A 22,794-nucleotide genomic window follows, 5' to 3' on the forward strand; every position below is an offset into this window, starting at 1 on the left:
CTCTTCTTCCTGTTGAATCACAATCCCATATTTACAATATGACGATAATGTGTTACGTTGCTGCTAACTTTAAAGGACTGTGCTGTTTAGTTGTTGTTTTTTTAACTGAAGGAAAGCTCTACTTGGGGCTAACACTCAAACTTGTCTTTTGCAATTGTGCTGCTTTCCACAACTGAGAGAGGTTTAGAAAGAAGGTTTATCTGGGTTGCTGCTTCTCACCTCTGTGCAAAGGTAAGAGGAGCGACTAGCACAGTCCTTGTTAAGAAGTGGCAAAGTCAACAGGATTTACTTGGGGAAGATGCTAGTCCAGTTTCTCTCTTCTTGTGTACCTCAATTTAAGCAAAATAAGTACTTAAAAATAATTTTTCCAATTGTATCTTTGTAATTTATTTTATCATCCAATGCTCTGGGGTTTCGGGGAAGAAATAACTATTCTGCTATGAGGCTTCCCAAAATAAGTTGGGGAAGAGACTGCAAGAGATGAAGTCCAGTACAGGAATCAGAATATTTGCTGGTTAGAATTTGCTCAACTTTTAATGCAAGTAGGCAAGAAGAATTTTTTGTTTTCCTCAGGATCCTTCCCCAAAGGCTGTCTGTAAATCAGTACAAAAAGGGCAGAAAGCTGCTATGGGGCAGAGAATATAGCAACAACTCTCCAGAAGGTGTTGGTGAGAAGGAGTTTAGAAGGGAGAGGGAGAGTTTCTGTGATCTGTGTGTGTTTGACCCACAGGAGGCTGACTTAATGCATCTCATACCACGGTCACAGATGTGGAAAGGGTAGGAGAGAATTTTTCTTCCAAACTTAAACTGATTTTTATAAAGAAAAGTAGCACCTTGGCATTTGAAGTAATATTTCTGTTTCAGTTCTCCTCTCTCCCTTTTTGGAGACTGTTTCATTAGATTCCTAGAAAACATTATGCTGAGTGAAAATCTAAAAATTATATTTAAAAATTTTATTTCTAAATTAAATTGTCAGGGGTTTTAACAGTAGTGGAGAAAAAGATTACTTCAGAACAACAAAGTTGCCCCATGGTGAAGAATTTACAACATGAGGATCATCAGTAGCAACATGTATCTGTAAGGGATTGTAATCTGGCCCAGATACCTAGAAAGCTAGATATTGCCCTACTGAGACTTTATGCCTTAGAATTTCTGCTGTGTCCCTGTGTTTGCTTGGAGTAATATTTGTATTGCAGTTTACTAGCAGAGGAGCCTGTGTTTTGGGGAAAATCAAGATAAAATTTCCTGCAGGTGTTTTCAGAGGCTGCAAGCAGAAAGCAAGGTTTATGTGAGTACCTGTAGCTACAACATTGACAGCTGTTCTTTCAGCTGAGTCAGCTCTCCATAGAAGTAGAAAAATGATTTACATGGTAAAACTTGAGAAGATTGCTGTGAGGTTTTTGTTTTGTGTTCTTTGAGTCCACTTGAAGACTCAGCTGTCATAGTACCAGTTTCCACAGTACACTTAAAAAACTTTTCCTATTCCCTCTCAGGACATCCTTTTCATTTTAGTCATACGCTTAGTTAGCAACTGCTAGAAATAAATGCATCTTCCATTGATTGATGTAAAATAGACGTATGTTTCTTTATTCCCAACTCTGGCTGGGATATCTGAATCTCCTTAGATAACTGTCAGTAGGGAAATATTTTTTACTGCAGAGGTAAAAGTGCTAGTTCTGATTTGGAAGTGGAGGGGAAGTTATCAACGTATGTATAACTTCCTCTCGCTGAAAGATTTGACTTGGCTTTACAGGCATTACACTAGCTGTATGGCTGAACTAAGCCAGTTCCATTGAGAACTGGAAGTGACTAAAATTAGTGTATATGTATATTTTACAAGTCTGGAATTTCTTCTCTTTCCTTTTTCTGAAATCTTTTATCACAAGTAATGTTTTGCAGATAAATGAGCATTGGTGAAATAAATGGAGACAACTGGATAAATGCAGCATAATGCCCTGTGGGTCGCTACATCTAGCACACTGCCACTTTCCCTGTACCTGGAAGGCAGCCGACACCACTACACTGTGCCGCACGGTATTTCTCATTGTGGACAGATTCAGAGGCTTTCTGCTGCAGTGCCCAACTTGAGCCAGCCCCAGGCTGTGTGGTGCTGGTGAACTGAGGAGCCGCCCAGCGCCGCGTGTGCAGATGTGCTGGCTGTGCGTGAGGTCAGCTGAGGGTCAGTGCAGCTGGAGCTAATAGGACAAGAAATCCAGCTTGGGAACAGGCTCCGTGCAGTAGTACTAGTGGTGCATGTTTGGACAAAAGCCAAGGAAGTACCCATGGCTGATCTTGCAGCGTCACATGCTTGTGTGCCAGCTGCATCCTCCCCTCACCACCCTGAACACAAATCTACGTGTCCTAAGTGAATATATGACTGACAGACTCTGTCATAGTGTTATTAGTGTCATTAGTGTTACTTTGTAGTGTCACCCCGTAACTTTATTTTCTTGCCTATTTTTATTGAGTTCTGAAATAGCACCTCCACTGAGAGTGTACTGTATTTCTTTTGTTCGGCAATTCTTGACTGGTTTTAGAATGGCTCTTTCTTTATACTTGATCCATAGAGCGGAGGCTAAAGTTTGGAAAGGGCACCTTTTATTAGAGAAGTATATGTTAAACTTAGTCGTCTTCAGAAAAAATATTTGCTATTTCTTTTATTCAAATAATGAAGCATGTTCGTGGAAGATTTTTTTTCACTGCTCTAGTAAGGACACTTTGGAAATGGAAACTTGATGGTACAAAAGAACTGGAGAATTGCAAAAGAATGATAAGGTTTTTTAGTATGTTGCTGTAGAGAACAGACCACTGATTTTGACATAGGAAACTTAATTTTTTGGCTCTGCTCATCAACTGTTGGGGTGATCATTGGGCAGAATAGATTGTCTCTTTTGAGCATCAGTGTCCTTATTAGGAAATAAATGGTTTCTCTGGTTAAGTAAATGAAGAGTTGTTGCTATGAAGCACACTTAATATTTGTTACCGATATCTTCCCATGTATATTAATTTCACTTCTGTGAGGTAGAGTGAGATAGTCCAGATGTTTATCAGAGCAGGGGACAAAGAGTATAATTAAAATACTATTAAGTAACAATGCAGATAATATTTTCAGTCTTCTGTAATTTTCATATTGTCAGTTGGACTTTCAAACCCTCTTCTGCAACAAGTATCACAGGAAGCCTTAAGTAGCTGTGATACTATCTGTGCTGTGAAAATAATAATAAAAAGATGAATCATTGAATGTAATCTGTATAAAACAATTTACTACCTTAGCAATGATTAAATGTAGCAACTAAGTACATAATCTGTTCAATGAAAATGATGGAGGCCTTCTCAAAAGTTTGTTGAGTATTCTTATTTTATAATTGCATGCTGTATTTAAAATAAATAAAAATAACTTTAGACATACTTTCAGCCATCGCGAAAGAGGATGGATACCTGGTAGAAGTTCTGCTTCAGTCCAACCAAACATTCCAGCTTTCTGAGAAACAATAGCAACTCAAGTAGAGCAAATTTCAGGTAGCTCATGTGAGTTACCTAGTACTATTAAAAGCAAGTAAGAAGGGCCATCACTTAACTAAGTGGAAAGCAGTACCAAAAAAGAATACAAAACCTAAAAAACATCGTATATTAGCTGTGAAATAAGTTGTGCTCCTGGGCTGCCACAGGTTGATGTGCATTAGTTATTTACCTTGGGTACCTGCTTGGTACGTGTGAGTCCTGAATAAGCTCGTTGGTGTAAATGGAACCCCATTTATATCCTCAGCCACTTGATGTGTTTGGACTATACGAAGAGAAGCAGGATGATAAAAATACCATTCTTTAATATCAGCTTCGGCATTAAGTAAACTTTCATAGGTCTGGATGCTTGTGTTTACCACAAAGAAATTTTGTTACTAATTTAACATCCATCAGCGTGTGTTGCCTTTTGACCTAGGAGTGTGTTGTCTGTCTAATTATCCTTTGTATTGTTTTACTGTTCCTTGAAACTATCCAAACAATTTGGTGTGTCCCTAGCAACCAAACAATACTGTTTAACAGATATTTCCTACAGCTCTTCAGGGGCACTTGCTTCCAAATTTCCCACGTAGCACTAGCTCACATTGGAGCAAACAAACAGGATATTGTTTCAAGTGAATAGCACCCAGTGTTTCAAGCAGTTTATGAAAGTAGTTTTTTGTTATCGGACTGTTGCGAGGGGTATGGTTTTTGGATCCAGATTTTGTCTGAAGTTCTGAGGACTGTTCCTTTGTTTTAAGCTTCAAAACAATGTTTGAAACTTAAATTTTCTCAGACAACAGATAATGCTTTGGTGGCAGGAAAGAGGAGAAAGAAAATATTTAATCTTACCCTGTAATGAGATTTTTCCATTAAATATGCTGTTTAAAATCCACACAGATCCTTTTTAGAATGTTATCAATTGCAAGTTCATGAATCCCACTGAACATAATTATACCAGATAATCGTGTAGTTTGACCTAGTTAAGAAGTCTGCTAATAGATTTTGGCTTTCCTTTAAGGAACTACTGTGTATATATCCTTTTATTAAACACAGATCAACTCCCTCCCCGTTTTCCCTCCTTTGTATTTTTTTTTCCTGTTTGTTTTAAGCTAACTTACTGGTTTTACATAGCAGTTAAAACCACAACCATTGTCATATACAGAGCAGGAGTTATTAAGAGTTCTTAACAAGTTCACAGATTAAAGTAGATCCTAGTCTTTTATCTAGCTAGTTGAGTATGCTGGAACTTCAACAAATCTACTGTACTTCTAACCTTCTCATGGCACTATAATTGCATCAATTTGACATTTTCCCCTTTTTTTGGTGGAGAGTGAGGGTTCATTACCAGCTGAAAGATTTGTGCACATGAATCCAGCAGTTAGCAGCACTTCAGGTATGAGAGCTTGGGGTTTTGTGGCTTTGCTCGCTTTATGTCTGGTTTTAGATTAACCTAAATAGTCTTGGGACCTAATCCCTAGTAAGAGATGTTGTTTTATGTCTTTGAAAATTAATGTGTGTTAAAGTTAGTGAGATAAGACATTAGAGACTTGGACACACTGGGGAGAGTCCAGTGGAGGGCTACCAAGGTGATGCAGAGCCTGTGGCAGCTGCCCTGTGGGGAGAGGCTGAGAGCTGGGCCTGCTCAGCCTGGGGAAGAGAAGTATCAGGGGGATCTCACTGATGTCCGTAAATACCTGAAGGGAGAGTGCAAAGAGGGGTAGAGCCAGGCTCTTGTCAGTGGTGCTTAGTGCCAGGACAAGAGGCAATTGGCACAAACTGGCACAGGCTGCCCAAGAGCTGAGGGATCTCCTCCTTGGAGATCTCCAAAAGCCGCATGTGCGTGGATCCGGGCACCCTGCTTTGGGTGTCCCTGCTTTAGCAGGATTTGGGCCAGTCAGACCTGGAGGTGATTCTGTGGCCTCTTATTAAGAATTAGTTGACTTTTGTTTGGTGCAAAGTAAATAAAGTACCGTGAGGATGATCAGATCTCAGCATTTTCCTGATTCTTTAGTGGCAGGGGATTTTTAAGGTCATCTTTTAAAAGCTGGATATAGAAATGTATTTTGTAAATACACTTTTAAGACTTGCCTACACAAAACAAGGAGAGCTATGGGTTAAGAAGTATGTTACTCTCGCTCAGTTTCCATGTAGAGACACAAGAGCTGGTAAAGTTCCAGTTCTTGTTGAGGAACGTGGGCTGGACAAGAGTGATGGCGAGTGCTGCCAAGCCCTCTGCCTGGTTGTTTGGGCATCGTGGCATGCTCCAGTAGACAAGGCTAGAAGGAACCAAAGCAGCTGCTTCAGTAACCTCTTTCTGACCAGACACGGCTAGCAATGCTCAAGGGAAGGTTTAAAATTCTCCCATTTCTTGCCAGCCTGTTAGCTTCCATATGTGATTTAAAACAATGAAGTCAATAAATTCACTGTTGTGTAGAACAAAGCTTTTGCTTTCTTATAAGTGCTCATATTTAGGATAGAAAGAACTGCTTACCTAAAAATATGTAGTAGCTATTGTGTACTTTAGCTTTTAGGCACCTTAGTACCTGAAACCTTTAGTTTACTTGTCTTTACAAGTCTTTAGGTCTTTCCAATTTAGGCACTTCAGAAAAATTTTTGTTGTCTGTGTCTAGATGAATATGAAAGGGGAGTTGTTCAAAATCGCTATGTGTTGTAACATTTTTCTGTTTTGTAAAGCTCAGAAACTTGGTGTTTCTGTTTGTTACCTGCTGAGGCTAGGAAGGATATATTCCTTCTTTTCTCCTTTTCTGTCCCCATGTCTTTGTGCTTTCACTCTTGACCCATAACGTATCTATTTCATTTCCGTTGCTGCCTTTGGAGGCATTGGGTTTTAAGATCAGCACGAACATGCCTGTTGGAGGAAGCACAGAGTGCTTGTAATGAAACAAAATGGGCTTGTTTTGTTGTGAGGTGTTTAAACCTTGTATTAATGGGCTAAGTGGGATAAGAAGAGAGTTTTCCTTTCAAGTTAGACTCTTTGTTGCATGCACTTCGGTCTCTTCCCAAAAACCTTGGTGTACTTTGCTGTAGTGACTTTCCGCAGTAGGGATCTGGAGTGTGGCAGCACTTCCTAGCTCTTGTTGCCTGCGTTGTGTGGCACGTATATTTCAGTGTCTTTTAAGAACGCTGTCACCAAGACCAAAAATTTAGATTTAAGCATTATAGGACGTTCAGAAGCATGGTATGACATGTGGCATGTGTGCTTGTGTGCTGGGTGTTCTGGCACATCACCTGCTGTGCCCCCTGATTGCTGGCAACTCAGCTGTGTGACCTTGGCTTTTCCTTCCCGTCTGTAAGAGGGCATATGGCAGTTTACATATGGGAAAACATATGCATTGCTCAAATTGTACTGCTTATCTTTTCTGAACAGTGATGATTTGAGCAGCAGCAAATCTGTGCAAGAAATGTGTAGAGGAGAAACACAGATCATAGGTAGTAACAAGCTTAAGCAAAGGAACTTTCCTTTTTCTTTAGAGACTGAGGTAATTGGGACCATTCATGCATTTTCACTTCAAGCTGAATTGTCAGCTTTAGTCATGCATTTGATACATGGTTACTTTCTGTGGAAGTTGAGGAAATCTGTATTACGTAAAATGTATATTCCTGAAGTTACAGAAGAAATTCCGAACATCTTACAGGCAAACTTGGGAAGGCTCTAAGTGAATGACCCAAAGACTTGGTTTCCATGATAACCAGTATTTTCATGAATGAGGTAAAGAGTGAAAAATTGGTGAGTGAAAGTTGTGGATAATGTGTTGCATATAGGAACTGCATTTGCACAAATTGAAAACAAATGAAAATTTTGAAAATTAATAAAGATTGGTCAAGTGCATCTCAACAACTTTTTAACCACAAAAAGCCTGCGGAACCTTACCTGAGCAAATGGCAATAAGTAATATGGTAAAGCAGATTGATTTTGGACTTGCTGTACAACCATCACAAGAAAAGAAAATCCTAGTATGAATAGGAAACACAGAATTGTAGGTGCTGAAAGGGACCTGTGGAGATCATCTTGTCCTACCCCTCTGCCACAGCAGGTTCTTTCCTTACAGTAGGTCACACAGGAAATCCTTAGTATCACGGGAACTCTTAGCATAAATTCCTAATATTTTAATAAATTTTTAGAAGTCATGGAGAAATATCAAAGCTTTCTGGCTAGGTCTGTGGCATCATCAGCGAGGCCAATAAATATTTTGATCTTGTGTGTGCAATATGAGAATTATTATTATTTCCTCTAATTGTCATGGATGTATTAAACACTTGGAACAGTGAGTTGTAATACCTGATTTTTGATGCTGCAAGTCATGTCAGATAGCAGCTGTAGTAATAGAAAAGAAATACTTTTGACTGCTTAGAGAGGAATAGTGACATTAAAAGTGGATAAATATTGTGCAGTCTTAGCCTGTGACAATTTCGGTAGGTGAGTGAAAGCTCTGTTGGAGAGAGATGGAGACTTAATATATTGATCAGTTTTTAATATGGCCGGTAAGGGACAAGTCTTCAAGATTTTTCGTTAGAGGGGTGTCCTGGTTTCAGCTGGAATAGAGTTAATTCTTTTCCTATTACGATGCTGTGTTTAGGATATAGGATGAGAACAATGTTGATAGCACACCGATGTTTTAGTTGTTGCTGAGCAGTGCTTACACAGAGCTAAGGTTGTTTCAACTTCTCGTGCTGCTCTGCCAGCAAGGAGCTGGGGGGGCACAAAGGGCTGGGAGGGGCAGCACCAGGACAGCTGACTCAGGCTGGCCAAAGGCATGTCCCGTACCAACCAGCGTCATGCTGAGAAAAAACTGGCAGGGGGAGGAGGCTGCTGCTGCTCAGTGCCTGGCTGAGCATCGGACAGTGGGGGGCTGGTGAGCAATTGCATTGTGCATCACTTGTTCTGTATGTTCTATTATTGTTGTTGTTATTATTACAGTTTCCCTTCCTTTTCTGTCTTTATCTCAACCCACAAGTTTTACCTTTTTTCCATTTCTCTCTGCTGTCCCACTTCGGTGGGGGTGGGTGTGAGCAAACTACTGTGTGGTGCTTAGCTACTGGCTGTTAAACCACAACAAGAGTGGAGAAAAGTAGTGAGTGTGGCATGTCTAGAAGGAACTAGCATTCTTTTTAGGAAAATCAAGTTCCTGACAAAAGTTGCAGAGAGAGGTTTCTGTTGAAGGTATTTGGAGACAAAGTAGAAGCTTGAACTTAGATGGTTTATAAACATCAGCTCAAAAAGATGCATCTCACAATACAGGGAGGCGGTCCTATAAATTGAACTTTTGATTTTTAGCCATACTTGAACTGAAGACACTGGATATTAAAGTCTGTATTTTTTATCATGTTCATCATCGGTTATATTCAGAATGGGGCTGTTCACACACCTTGAAACAATTTTGCATTTTATCAGTAATAAAAGAGTTTACGCTGTACTCCCTTATCTAACCTTAGAGTGGAATTTCCTATCAAAGGCAAAATAACGGTTGAAAAAGACTTCTGGATGTTTCCTTCTGGGTTAAAGAATATACTGTGCGGATACATTTATGTGGTGGATGGGAAAGTATCAAGAAGTGTCATTGTTTAGAAGTTCTGCATTATAGCTCACTCTTTTTTTTCCTTCTTTTCTCTTTAATAGCCTCCACACCACCCAGCAGAGTAAATAAACGCAGAGTTTCTCCAAGTGTTGCTTCCACTTGGGAAAAGAGAGGCATCATCATGTCTAACATTACTATTGATCCAGATGTAAAACCTGGCGAGTATGTCATCAAAAGCCTCTTCGCTGAATTTGCTGTTCAGGCTGAAAAGAAAATTGAAGTTGTAATGGCTGAACCTTTGGTGAGTCCTGTTTTCTTTTTTTGTAGTATCCCTTGAAATGGTTCTGCTTTTCTTTTTTTTTTAAACAGACTAATATATCATATCTGTGGTAACTGAAAAAAACATCCACAGATACTGCTGAATTTTTGAAGGGTGTACTTCAAGAATAAACAGGCCTCTGGAAACAGGATTGCTACCTAGATAATTTTTTGTTGACTTCCTTCAAAACTCTTGCAAGTGGTTACTGGAAATAAGGCCTCTTAGTATTCGTAAGTTGTGTAAAATTGCAAAAGGAAACAGTGACTACAAAAAGCACGTTTCCTGTTGATGTTCCTTTGAAATAATAGTTTTTTTAAAATATACTTTCAAGGAAAGATGCATTTGGTGTGTTTGCCAAGTAAATTAGCACTGACACTAACGTATGAGGAGCACAGTATCCAGTATATATTGCAGATTAGGTAAAATGCGAAATTCTGTTTGTAATCACAGAGTCACAGACTGGTTTGGATTGGAAGGGACCTTAAAGCCCATCCAGTTCCACCCCCTGCTGTGGTCAGGCCTGCCACCCACCAGGCCATGCGGCCCAGGGCCCCATCCAACCTGGCCTTGAGCGCCTCCAGGGATGGGGCATGCACAGCTTCTCTGGGCAGCCTGTGCCACTGCCTCACTGCTCTCTGAGTAAGGAATTTTCTCCTAGCGTGTAACCTAGCCCTCCCTCCCCCCCTTTTAGTTTGAAGCTATTCCGCATTGTCCTATTATTATTAGCTCATGTAAAAAGTCATTTCTTCTCCTGCTGATAAGTGCCCCTTCAAGTACTGGAAGGCCTCAGTGAGGTCTCCCTGCAGCCATCTCTTCTCTGAGCTAAAGAAGACTGGGTCCAGTCTTTGCAGGAGAGGTGCTCCAGCCTTCTGGTCATCTTCATGATCTCATGTGGACCATTTCCAATAGCAAGTCTTTGTTGTGTTGAGTGCCCCAGACCTGGATGCAGTATTCCTTGTGGAGCCTCACGAGAGCAGAGGACCCCCCTCTCCCTGCTGCCACTCCTCTTCTGATGCAGCCCAGGATACAGTTGGCCTTCTGGACTGCAAGCACACATTGCCGGCTTATGTCCAGCTTTTTATTCAGCAGGACCAATCTAGATGGTATGCTCTTGAAATAAATGGATATATGTATTTTTAACTGGAAACTACGCTCAATTGTGATCTTTATTTTGCACTAACTGCCTCAGTATCAGTATCCCTTCAAGATGTTTGGTGGTTTTTTTGTGCTGTTTTTTTTTTTTTTTTTTAATATACACAAGTGACTTACCATCCTAGAATTAAATGGGAAATCCAAGACACCGATTAGTCTCCAAATCACACACAATGCATTACAACTTTCAGAACTTTTTCTAAAATTATATTATTTTTAGAAATGAAAATTAATATTCAGATTATGTCTTCTGTGGCATAATGCAGCTTGTAGCATTCTTGACATTGCTCAGTTCCTCAGTATTCTTGTCCATGTGACTTCTTCCTGCTTTAATTCTCATAGTAGATTATTGACGGTACTTTGCAGTGTAATTTTTATCATTCTTTTTTTTTTAATCCAGGGATGCATATAGCTTTATTGGGGGGAAAAGAGCTCTCATTGACTGGCTAACATTTCACTGAACTGTAGGTGGCAAAGATGCATGAAGTACTTACTTTTTAAGTTTAAAAAAAAGAATTATTTTACACAGTCACTAACTTGTTGGCTGCCATTGTAAAAATTTAAAATGGTAATAGCCCTATAACTTGGTGTGTTTGCAAGTGTTTAACATATTCCCACAGCATGAGCATGTCTTGAATGTTTTCATTAACTGCTGTTATGGACTGTCCTCTCTCACAACGCACCAGTGGGCAGTGATCGTGATCCTGCTGTGCCGAAGGCATGGGATCAAGATCGTGCTGTATTATGCGCACACAGACAAATAAACCTTTGTTCTAGATGTCCATTTCTTACAAATAGCTTTGAATAGCTATAATATTAGGAGTATCCATCCCATGCTCCCCTGCCCTCTTTCCTGCATATAGACAGTGAGCTGCAGTCCCTGTATTAGTATTTCTTGGGCAAAACAAGAGGAACACAATAGTTTGGGCATGCAATGAATTTGGGTGTTGAAATCTTAAGACCTTTTAGTCAAAAGCAAAAGATAAAAATAATTTGAAATGTTAACTGGAAAATCAACTTAATTGAAAGGCCTCTGTGTGCAACAGTTGCTTGCAGAAGCAATTTTCGTTATAATGAGTAGTCCTGTTAAAGTAGAACGCATGTGTGAGTGCTTGGACCCCAGTTTTGAAACTTTATGAAAAATGCTATAAAAGGCAGAAAAAAAAGGTAGGAAAAAGGGAACTAAATGTATTTTGTGGTACCACTGACTGAATGATCTTCAGGTGAAACCATGAGTAGATGAAAGGCCGAGGAAAAGAAAATATTTCGTTATACACACCTATTTAAGTATACATTGTGCGTAAGTATACTTGTGTGTGTACCAGACAAGTATACAATTTAAACATAACATTACTGTTTCCTTATCGACATTACAATGATTTAAGAGTTCGGGAGGGTTTGGTAAGAAATTACAGCAGTGTTTGCAGGAAAACACACATTAAAATACTCAAGGGTGATTTGTGGACGCACAGGGAGGAGAGGTGTGGAGTGATGATGCTGGCAGTGAACAGGAAGGTAACCAGTGAATGCCGTCTGAGTATCTTTTTACAACTTGTTTGTTAAACGTAGCGTTTGGCCAGGACTTCTGCATCTGTAATTCAAATGGGCTGAAGAGCTCTTTTCTCACAGATGCAATTGGTTTGGAGTTAAATCTCTGAACTTAAATGCTGATAGCGTGGTACGTATAGTAGCCCTGGTGTGCACTTGTGCTGCAGAACATGTCCACAGAGTGGATTAAGTGCTCTGACAATAATCCTGGGCTGTGCCTCTCTGCCATGTCATTAACGGTTATTTAAAGAAAGGTTTTTAAATCATACAAAATCAGAATTTCTTACCAGATTAGAAATTAGGAAACCTGTGAAATAAGGTGCTTTGTGAAGAAGTGTGACCCTCCAGATCTTTTGTCTCATGAACTTCTAAGGTAATGGCAAGAATTAATCAAGATCTATTAATAAGATTCTAATGGTGATATTTTGAGTGCATACAGTACATATAAAATTCTTTAGGAGAAGATATGAAGTGATAATTATTGGTAGAACAGTGATTTGTGAAACTCTTTTTAACAGTTCTGTCTGGGCTCATTTGCTGAATTTCAGAAGTTATTTAAATAAAATGCATTGTAATGCAGTCAGGTGTAAATTTTGGTACATAGCCAGCATTCCTGATTCATATTGGCAAGAAGGAAGAACTGTGTAGACAAGCAGCAGTTTTAAGGAGGTGCTAGAAACTGCGTAAAAGTAAAAGAACCTGAGCCTATACATTATGAAGAGATGGAAGGGAGTGCTAAAGTTGTCTGAATGAAAGGAAGTACTAAAGTGATCTTATTTTTGTATGTAGTATTTGAGATAAATACTGATTGTTCTGTTCTAGTGTTTGATATTAAAAAAAGGTGATGAAAGTCTGAAGGGGCAATGGAAGGTTGTTGGCTGAGATCAGAGGAAAGATTTTGCAGGAAGTGAAGAAAGCCCCTTGCTATTTTAGTTTGTTCTGATTTTGTCAGATGATGTGGCTGCAAATAATGAAGCTTATGTGGAGAACATATATATTTGTTACATAAATCTTTAACGTGTTAGATGGAGCCAGGCTGTTGGATAGAGTTTGGAGCCAATAATGTTAGAAGCTAGGCACTATTTTTAAAACTTGAAGTTGCCCATGCCAGCAGGGGAGCAGGAGTGGATGGAAAACAGCCACTTTGGGGCAGGACAGGTGAGGAGGGGAAGGCGGTGTGCTGCTCATTCAGGGGCTGAGTTGTGGTTTTCAAAAGCAACCAGATGGTTTCTCTGGTTGTGAATTTTCTTAGGATACTCAGTGTGTAATGTTGCTTTTCATTGATTTTTGTCTTTTCTGTCAGTATTTCATTTTAAAGGAGAAAGTACTCAAATAAGATTCATCTTTTGTTAGTTTTGGTAGTTCTGCAGCTGAGAAAAGATCACTGAGAGGTGTGAAAACAGCTTTCCCCAAATGTGAAACAAATCTCTGTGGGTACTTGTGGGCACTTGCAAGGGAAGGATGAGAGAAGCAAGTGTGCAAACTTAGCTGTTGTACCTGAGCAGCTCCACTGCCATGCCAAGGTGTGCAGGCTTCTGGGGTTGACACTGGGGAGCGCTGGAGTGAGGCCAACGGGTGGAACCTTTTTCCACCAGCGCGACTGTTTGCACAGCACACACAAGTCTACATCCTGGTCTTTGCTGTCTCCAATATGTTGACATTTCTGCTTTCCGCAGATGCAAACTGCTTTTCAGATAATTCAGTAGTGTGTTTTCATTTCTCTTGTAAAAGATAAATGCAGACCTATTACTTCCATCTCTCCCTGAGTTTCAGGAAGCCAGAAAGATAAATCTTAAATTATGAATTCAGTGAGTTTCCAGATCCTTTCTTCATGCTGTTGGATAGATTTTTGTATTTCACATAAGACAACAGAGTCAGTGAGAAAGCACTGTCAGAAAAACACTTGGAAAGAAAATAAACTTTAAAGCCATGCAAATAAATCAGAGGCCTTGATAAACCTGTGGCTGTGTTTGGCCATGTCACATTTGTTTGGTATGCAACTATGGTGATGGAGGAAAAAAAAAAAAAAGAAAAAGAAAAGCTAACTTTTAGAAGTACCTTAAAATAGCATGCTATCTGTTGACATGGACTTTTTTGTCTAAAGACTTCTGAATGATTTCACTTTTTTTTTGTGTTTGTGTTCTTTTGTTTAGCCATTTCTGGTTTTAGACACATACAATGGATACAGTAACCTCAGTGTTTGTTCACCTTTTTATTAGTCTTGCAGGACTGTGGTGAAAACATGGCACACAGGCGTTGTGTCACAGAGAGGCTGAAGGAGCCTCACCTCTACCAGTTGTTTTATAGGAAAGTCACCTCTCCTCTTGATGGGAAAGTCCACTTCTTCTCAGAAAATAGTTTTCCAGTTAATTTTCTTTCAGCTCGTTCAGCAATATACCGTGTTTATGTAGGGTGGAACATTTCTCATGCAATCAATGCGATTACAATTATTTGTGCAGTTTATCTGAAAGCACAGTATAGGTGTATGAATTCACCACTACGGTAGAAAATTTCCTTGCAGCAAGGAACAAAATGAAACAAAAAAAAAAGGAGAGGGAGGTGGATTGTAATTAAAAAGAGATTCTGACTTACCAATTACTCCTTGAAACTTTTAGTACCTGCTGCAAAATGTAAACTCTCATAATGGTATTTTCAACAAGCTTAACACATCAAATTATAAAAAATTGTAACATTCAAAAAAGTGTTTATTTGCTGCTATTTGAAACCTTTTCCTTCTCGCTTCAACATCAGTTGGTGAACAAATAGAAGTCTGGTAAAGTATTAAATGCATTTTCCTGAAACCACTTCTTAAAATTTTTTTTATTTAAAACATACTTGAGATGCACATAAAGGACAGTGTTTAATTAGGCAATCAAGTAGTCTATGTAAACAGGGTTTTTCTGACTTGGAGAAAATGAAATTGATCTGAATTCTCAGTTGGTATTCTCAGTATTTTATGTCACGTTATGCTTTCAGAATGGGTGAAATCTTTTTGCCCGGGCAGTGCTGAATTCAAGTTTGTAGAGAGCTGTAGTAGTTGCAAGAGACAGTATTTGTAGTTGAAAAGGATACAGCTGCAGTTGGAACAGAAAATGGCAAACGGTCTCTAATTTTCAAGATCACAGTTAAGATGAGGTAAAATAAACTGGCAACTTGACTCTGAGCTTGGCACACCCAACCCCAGTCCAGATCCATTTCCCATGTAGTCAGTCTGTTTGCTTCGGTCTTGCAGGAGTTAAAGGCCAAGCAGTGCTGGCTTTGTAAATTTTTGCAGCGTGGCAGAAGGGTGTTGCCTCATGCCAAGTGCTGAGCAGTTGCTGTTTGTAAGTGGTGCGTGGCTGCCGATCTCTGGCGAGGTGCTGAGAGCTGGGCACTGCTGGGGCATCCCACCTGGCGGCTGCTGCTTGGGCTTACCTGCCGCAGGCTTCTCTAACTTCTTACATCCAGTACTCCTGCTCTCCTCGTTGAAGATAGAGGGGTTTCTGATTTATGTATAATGAAGTGAAAAGTACTTCAGTGTGTCTTTAATTAGCTGGGAATGTTCACTGTGTCCTTACATATCTTACTGCTTTTTAGTGTACACTTAAGGCTATTGTTCTGGCACTTGGGTTGATGGTTTAGCAAGCCAATCTGTACATCACTGGCCCTCAGAACCTATACGTGGGACTTGGTCTTTTTAAAAAAAAACTTTCCAGGTATCCTAGCAAGAGACTTGCAAAAATTTGTATTTCTTGTAGCTGTACCTATTATAGTTCATGCGTGTTTTGTTTCATTTCCTGCAATGCTTTAACTCACATTGAATTATTTTGTCATGAATATAATTGAATTTTGCTTTTAACAGAGCAGTATGTTTTATGGTACCGGTAGCAACGAAATATTGTAATTAAATCCCATTAATGTTGCATTTTCTGTATGTTATGAAGGAAGTTATTATTGACATTCTCCTTTTCCTGGACTTGATTACTAGTTCTTTCCATTTGCTGTTCAGGGAAAGAGCAGACTGGCAATGGACTGAGCAATCGATCACTTCAGCACCAGCTGTTAGCTCAGATGGGAATGGCTTTTCTCCCCAGCCCACCTTGCCAGCTGCCTCCATCGAGTGTACTTCTGTGGGGTCTGCTGCTGGGGAGAGGTGTTTGAGGTTTTATGTTTGTCAGTAGTGTTAACAATTAGCATTATTACTACTGTGCTGGCAAATTAATTTTGGATCTCTGTTCAGTTTCTTTTGTGAGCACACTTCATCTCTTCAGAAATGGCTTTAGCTGAAAAATAATGCAAGTATTCACATCAAATGTTATTTCTTTGTTCTGTGATATAACTGAAAAAGAAGGAATCTTATATTTAGTGAATTGCATTATGAGGTTCATATTTCTTTTTACTTTTTTCCAGGAAAAGCTCTTGTCCAGATCTCTTCAAAGAGGTGAAGATCTTCAGTTTGATCAGGTAGGAGGCATGTCATTGAAGGCAGTTTATCTAGGATTAAGGTGCTACACAGTGTTGGGGTGGTTTAGAACATCTCTGTTGGAGTGCCTGAGTTGGCTTTAGAAGACTTAGACCCTCACAGTTAGTTACCAGACCAGAGTTGTTAAAAACAAGCGTAGAAGAGAAACAAAAAAAACCCTTGGAGTTTATTTTCCATGATAATAAGGAGCTAGAAGGTTAGTTGTCTGAAAATGACACAAAAACTGCTGAAGGTAACATGCTGAAATGTGGTAAGGGACAAAAAGATTGTGTATTCATGCTATGAGCTTTGTGTAGCCTCAGCCTGTATTGCTTCGTGTTTCAGTGTTGGGGGGTTTGGCTTTTACAAGCAAATAATGTTAATTTCAGTTACTCAGTGCTTTCTGATTCTATAGCAGAAGGCAGACTCAGGGTGTAACTTCATTCTTTCCTGAGTGTATAATCTCACTGTAAAGCTATTATGTTTCACTTGGTTAACTGAACTACACCTGGAATAACTGCTGAATTTATTCATGTTCATTGTTTATACTTCTTTCGTAATGCAGGCATGTTTTTGTCCTGTAACCACTTCCCTGCAATGGAGTGGCAGCACTGAGATAGTGCCCTATTAATTATGCGTTCCTATTCTTAACTGTTTTTGTGTAGCCTCTTACTGTGTGAATTTTAACATTCTGTTTGTATCTTCTGTTACTGGAATTTTTTTAAGCTTCCATTATTCCTCTGATATAGGTATTGCACATAAATCTGTGGATCTGACTCTGCTGTTGAATTAAAAGCCATCCATGCACCTCTTTCTTGTCCTTCCTTCCAAAAGAGAAACAGATATTAGCATATGACATTTGATGTCTAAGTTTATTTTCCAGTACCCCTCCCCCAGTAAATCTCATGTAGGCTTCTAATAATTTCTGATCTAAAGTGCTGTGAGGCTTTTATCTTCAAAGTGACAGTTAACTTACAAGCAGGGAAAATAGTTTAGGGAGAATGTAGCTTAAGTTTTTTGGTAGCTACAGTGTTTTATTTTAAAGCTAACAAAGAGCAAAATGATCTGAATTATAGACATCATCTATAGAAATCTGTAAATCAGCAGTATTATTTATTTTTTCCCCCAGAAGTCTTTCTCAAGATATTTTTATTAATTGCTAGTGTTTGCATATTAAACTACATGTAGATTCTGCAAGTAAACTGAGTGCAGAAAACTAAAAAAATAAAGCATAAAACTTCTGAAATTATGTGATATGGAAATTATCTATTTTTTCTGAAAATGCAGTACTTAATAATCATGAATTTTGGTTTTATATATATGTGTGATTCTTTTTTATGTTCTTCCATTATGTCTGTTGTCAGAACACTATTGTTGTTTTTCTAACAAAGTTTTTCAGACCTGTTCTCTGTGAGAATTTTTTTTCAGAGAGTCAGGAATGCTGCTTAGTTCCTGTGACTTGGATAACTAGTTGAGTAAAGTTTTCTGATAGTTGAAAGATTGTTCTGAGGTTTCCTTATGGTTAACCTCTCCCCATCCCTTCCCCAAACCTGAAAAAGCAGGATGCCTTAAATGAGGACAAAGAAATTCTGATATTGACATTATCTTGGTTTTCTGGAATAGTGAATAATGAGAAATACGTAAGTTATAGCAAGAGGATGGCTTCTATCAAAATCTCTCATTTGAAAGATGCAAGAGGTAATCATTGTGTGGCATTTGGGAACAATGTGGTAACTTTCCTTTCCCAGCCATGGTTCTAGGGGCTGACTGGTTCCCCATTGCCTCCTGACTGGGGCTTATAGCTGCTTGGTGCCATCTTTCTGCAGTCATTCTTCTCTCCTCCATGCTTGGGCACAGATGAATTCTGTTAGTTTAAGTTAAAAGAAGTGCAGATAATTCAAGTTTCATACCATTTTAAGGTCTTCCTTCTATAGTACCTTTTGCTGACACTGTTTCACTATGTTTGCTTTCCTGAAGGCTGAAAATAAATATAGCTTGAGATCTGGACAGACAAAGGTATTAAAAGTAGAGTAGGATATCTAAAATAAGTTCCTTTTTTTATTGTTTCCATTATAACCAAAAAAAGCATGTTTTTCAGGGTTACATACTTGTTCATTTTAGAAAGGTTATATCTTACCTGTCATAATTCAGAAATGCATATGGTAGTATTCAGGGACTTCTAAAATATCTGGTTTTTTTCTCAGTGGTTTCACGTGGGCTTTCCATATAAATTTAGAGTTTTGTGATCCTCATGAGCTTCAGAACAATTTGCCTACTTACATTTGTCATATTACTTAATTTTGTGTCATATTCACAACAATCCTCCTAGATGAAAATTATATGTAAAGTTGCTACTTCATGAAATTTTACAATATCCTTTATAAAACAATGTTAAACATCAGTCTGAAAGATTGATTATAAATCTATTTAAATATAACAAGTATATACTTAAATCTGATTGCTTTGTCGTGGTAAATTATTTTTCTTATTTTTTTTCAGTTGATAAGCTCTATGAGCTCAGTAGCAGAGCACTGTCTCCCCTCCTTACTACGCACCTTGTTTGACTGGTACAGGCGTCAAAATGGAACAGAAGATGAATCTTATGAATACAGACCTCGATCAAGCACAAAATCGAAGGGGTAAGAGTTCTGCTTGCAGAAGTCGGTTTCGTTTTTGTGTGTCTTGTAAAAAGACATAAGTGTGCTTTGTGTTTGGTGTGTGTTTGTTTGGTTTTGGCAAACATTTTGTATTTTGATCTATCACTGGCTAAATCTGTGGAGGAAGGAGATGTTTTGAGATGTTGTATTTAACTGCGTGGATGATATCCACAAAGTGACTTAATAATTTTGTGGATGATACAAAGAGGAAAGTTGGACCCTCATTACTCCAAGCTAGTTTGTTCCCTTTTAGGATGTTTTTGGTTGTTGGCAGGTCCTCTCAGGAGGATTCAGGATCTTAGTGCTGCACCAAACTATAAAGCCTTTCTAAGCATTTATGTAAGTGTTTGACTATGATTGCATGGAAGGTATGTGTACTCCTTCTCTGTAATATTTGTGATTAGTCATGTATGATACGTGCGTTCTTGATTTGTTTTTATTTTAGGGATGACCAACAACGTGAAAGAGACTATCTACTTGAAAGGAGGGACTTAGCTGTAGATTTCATTTTTTGTTTAGTTTTAATAGAGGTTCTAAAACAGGTAAGCTCTTTGACATATTTCTTTTAATTATTATTTTTTCATGTCAGTTTTAGTCACCTCCTCTAAAATTTTATATAGCAAACTCGATCAGTAGGATAAGCAGATGTAAGGTTGTAATTATGCCCTGCATTATCTCAGTTCATTTCTTGGATCCACTAAGCCAAAACTGCTAATGCAGTATAAAACACGAAGTTGTAAAAATAACATTTTGTTCATGTCCAGCACCTTTTGTGTGCTTAGACACTTTTGAAATACAATGTGAAGTTGCTGAATAGTAAGACTAAAATGTCACATTTCTTTAGAATGGAAAGGATATGCAATTTTATTTTGCCTTTTGCTAATGTAGCACATGCACAAGTTTTGTTATTATAAAATTTGCATCGGTATATGCATAAGATAGCAGAGTTTGGCTTCTAAGTAACGGCCTTTTTTCTTACATATTTGAGAGGAAAATAAATGATATAATAGTATTTGAAAGCAGAGTTAAGTCGTTGAAGCAGGAAGTTTGCTCATGTATTTTGTCTTCTATGTGTAGATATTTGAAAATTAATTGTCATTCTGTGTTAAGTAAAAAAAGGAGTATAGCTTAGTTTGCAGATAATTTGTAGGAAATTTGTGCTTATGTGGTTGTGTGTGGTGTGTTTGTGGCACAGGGAAAAATGAAAATAGTGAAACACAATTCAGAGCTGTCTATCCTTCGCTGAGAAACCAACTAGTCATCTGAAGTGATATTCCTAAGCTGCAAACACAGCAACACAGTTAAGCAACAGTATTAAAGTCACCAAACTATTAAGTGTTAGCGTTTTACAGAAAATAAATGAATAAATTGTCCATGTTCTCTCCCTGCTTCAATTTTCTATCAGTGCTGGAAATAAAAGGGAAATGGAATAGACTGTGTGAGCATTTGCTGCGTTCTGAACTGGTGTCAGTTTTTCCGTAGAGTAGTGTATGTGTTGCTAATAGGTCCAAATTTCAGGAGAGCTGCCAAATTTTGGTCTGAGAAGAGCCTGAGCTATGTGTGCCGTGGGGGCTCTTGTAATGAATGCTTGGTGAACCTTTTACACATGTAAGCCAGATAAGTGTTTTTCTGGAGTCAACTAATTCAGTGCTTATTCTTCAGTGTTTTGAAACAGGGAAGAAAGTTCTGAACAGAAATTCTGACGTGGTTTTGATGGCTACTTCCCTTTTAGTGGGGATTCTCTGTATCTGATCTTGAACTTCTAAATGTGGAATTATCTCAGCGTTTCGGCCGTACTTCTTCTGTTAGAGAAATTATTTGTCTAAATCCCTTTCCCAGTCATCTGTAGAAACCCAGCAAACAGCCATCTGCATGGCTAGTGGTCTAGATGCTCATTATTTTGTATTATTTTGTTTGATCTTTAAATTCCGCAGAAGTTCTTACCCCAGATCACCTCTGCAAGCTAAGGGTCAGGATTCTCTCTGCATTAAAATGCATTCACAAGTCACAGTTAGAAGTACAGCCTGCTTTCTACCCACCGTGCCCAAATTTTTCTTTAAGAGCCCTTAAAGAAAAAAGGCAAAGAACATCAGTGGGCCAGTGAACCAAGCTGTGTCACAGAGAGTCCTTTGTTTAGTGTAGTCTTACAGATTATCTGAAGGAAGTATCTTCTGCCTATAATGTGTTCTGCATTTAGACAGTCAAAGTGTGGAAAGGATAGCTTTCTATCAGAAAACAAATTTACATTCACATTTCATCTTTCCTGTCTTCCTGGAAGCCCTGTCACTGTTTAATACTTAGAAACTGGATATATAGCATGCAAAGGTTATGATCCAGCCTCTTCTGTAAGAAGCACAGAGCAATTGGAGAGCGGGTGATGGACATGACCTGTGTAGGAGCAAAAATCTTACTTAAATGACTGCATATTACTCATCATATTATATATCCATGTAAACAGTCTGTTCTGGTAACCAGAAAGCCTTGAATAAATAGCTTCATTTACACAGAAGAGTATGAAATTCTCAAGCAATAAGTGCTTCGTTTTTTGTAGCCAAGACAGTAATCTTTTATGTATTTTAAAAATACACTTGTGTTTTTCAGGCAGATGTTTCCTTTTGAAACTGAGGAAGGTAGTGGTGTTAGGGAACCACTGATGTTTTGTTTTTAAAAAGGACCTTTTAAACAATGCATGATTTTGTCACCTAATTGTTACTTAATGTTAGGAAGATTTATTGTTTTGTCTACTTGCATTTGCAGCAAGTCTTAAATGGTCACCTCTTCTGTGTTTTTATGCTTGGGTTTTGTATTCCTTTATGTCATGATTAATTGCATTTTGAGGTTAAATGTGTTATAATAGCACCACGGGAGGAAAGATGGAAAGCATAGAAAGATGAGTGAGTAACTGATGTTTGAGAAATTTCAATAACAAATTTGCAGTGTTTAGATTACTGTTAGTTGTTTATTTCAGAGTGAGTCTAAGTCATTAAAAGCTGATGTGCAAAATAATATAAAAGATTTAATACATATAAATGAATTCAAGTAGTTTTTTTTTTTTTTCCGGGGGAGGGGGGAGGGAGGTTTGAAATATGTAGCATTGCTTTAATTTTAAGATCTTCAGGTTGTGTGAATGTTCATATCTTGCAGAATGAAATTGACCTCATATGCCAGCTGAGGATTTGTGTTCTGACAAGAGTAGGAAATGTTTCTGTAGTGCAACTCACGGTCCTATTTATGTACTTCATACATACTTCCACACACATGTGTGCATAGTTACTTACCGATACATAAAACTTTTGTTTCAGATACCTGTTCATCCAGTGCCAGATCCTTTAGTACATGAAGTTCTAAACTTGGCTTTTAAGCACTTTAAACATAAGGAAGGGTAAGTTTCATCTGTATACTATAAAACGTTTTGTATGTATTTTCAGCCTGTGCTTCATTGTGATAATTGTTCTCCTTTGATTACTTCACATGTAACACATTGGTGATAATATTGTAAATGAGCAATGATTGATAATTTAAAACTGAACACATATCTTGAAAGAGCACAGCTTTTTTGTGTATAATAATAATAGAGTTGATTTTGCATAGAATGGTTTGCACAGCCACCCAGAGCCAGAAAAGAGGTCTGAGGTTAGA

General features: G+C 38.4%; 1 protein-coding gene across 12 annotated transcripts in view; it reads left to right on the plus strand.

The window, feature by feature from the left end:
- The window catches only part of FRYL (FRY like transcription coactivator), a 158,490-nt gene that overhangs the window by 56,295 nt on the left and 79,401 nt on the right, over window positions 1–22,794 (plus strand). For all 12 annotated transcript variants that reach the window (XM_021394876.1, XM_021394866.1, XM_021394870.1 and 9 more), the window contains 5 exons: window positions 9,140–9,339; window positions 16,447–16,500; window positions 18,998–19,137; window positions 19,601–19,697; window positions 22,458–22,537. In XM_021394876.1, the coding sequence (XP_021250551.1) occupies window positions 9,220–9,339; window positions 16,447–16,500; window positions 18,998–19,137; window positions 19,601–19,697; window positions 22,458–22,537 (491 nt within the window). In that variant the 5' untranslated portion in view covers window positions 9,140–9,219. The remainder of the gene's footprint in view (window positions 1–9,139; window positions 9,340–16,446; window positions 16,501–18,997; window positions 19,138–19,600; window positions 19,698–22,457; window positions 22,538–22,794) is intronic.

Source organism: Numida meleagris, chromosome 4 (assembly GCF_002078875.1).
Source record: "Numida meleagris isolate 19003 breed g44 Domestic line chromosome 4, NumMel1.0, whole genome shotgun sequence".
Lineage (NCBI taxonomy): Eukaryota > Metazoa > Chordata > Aves > Galliformes > Numididae > Numida > Numida meleagris.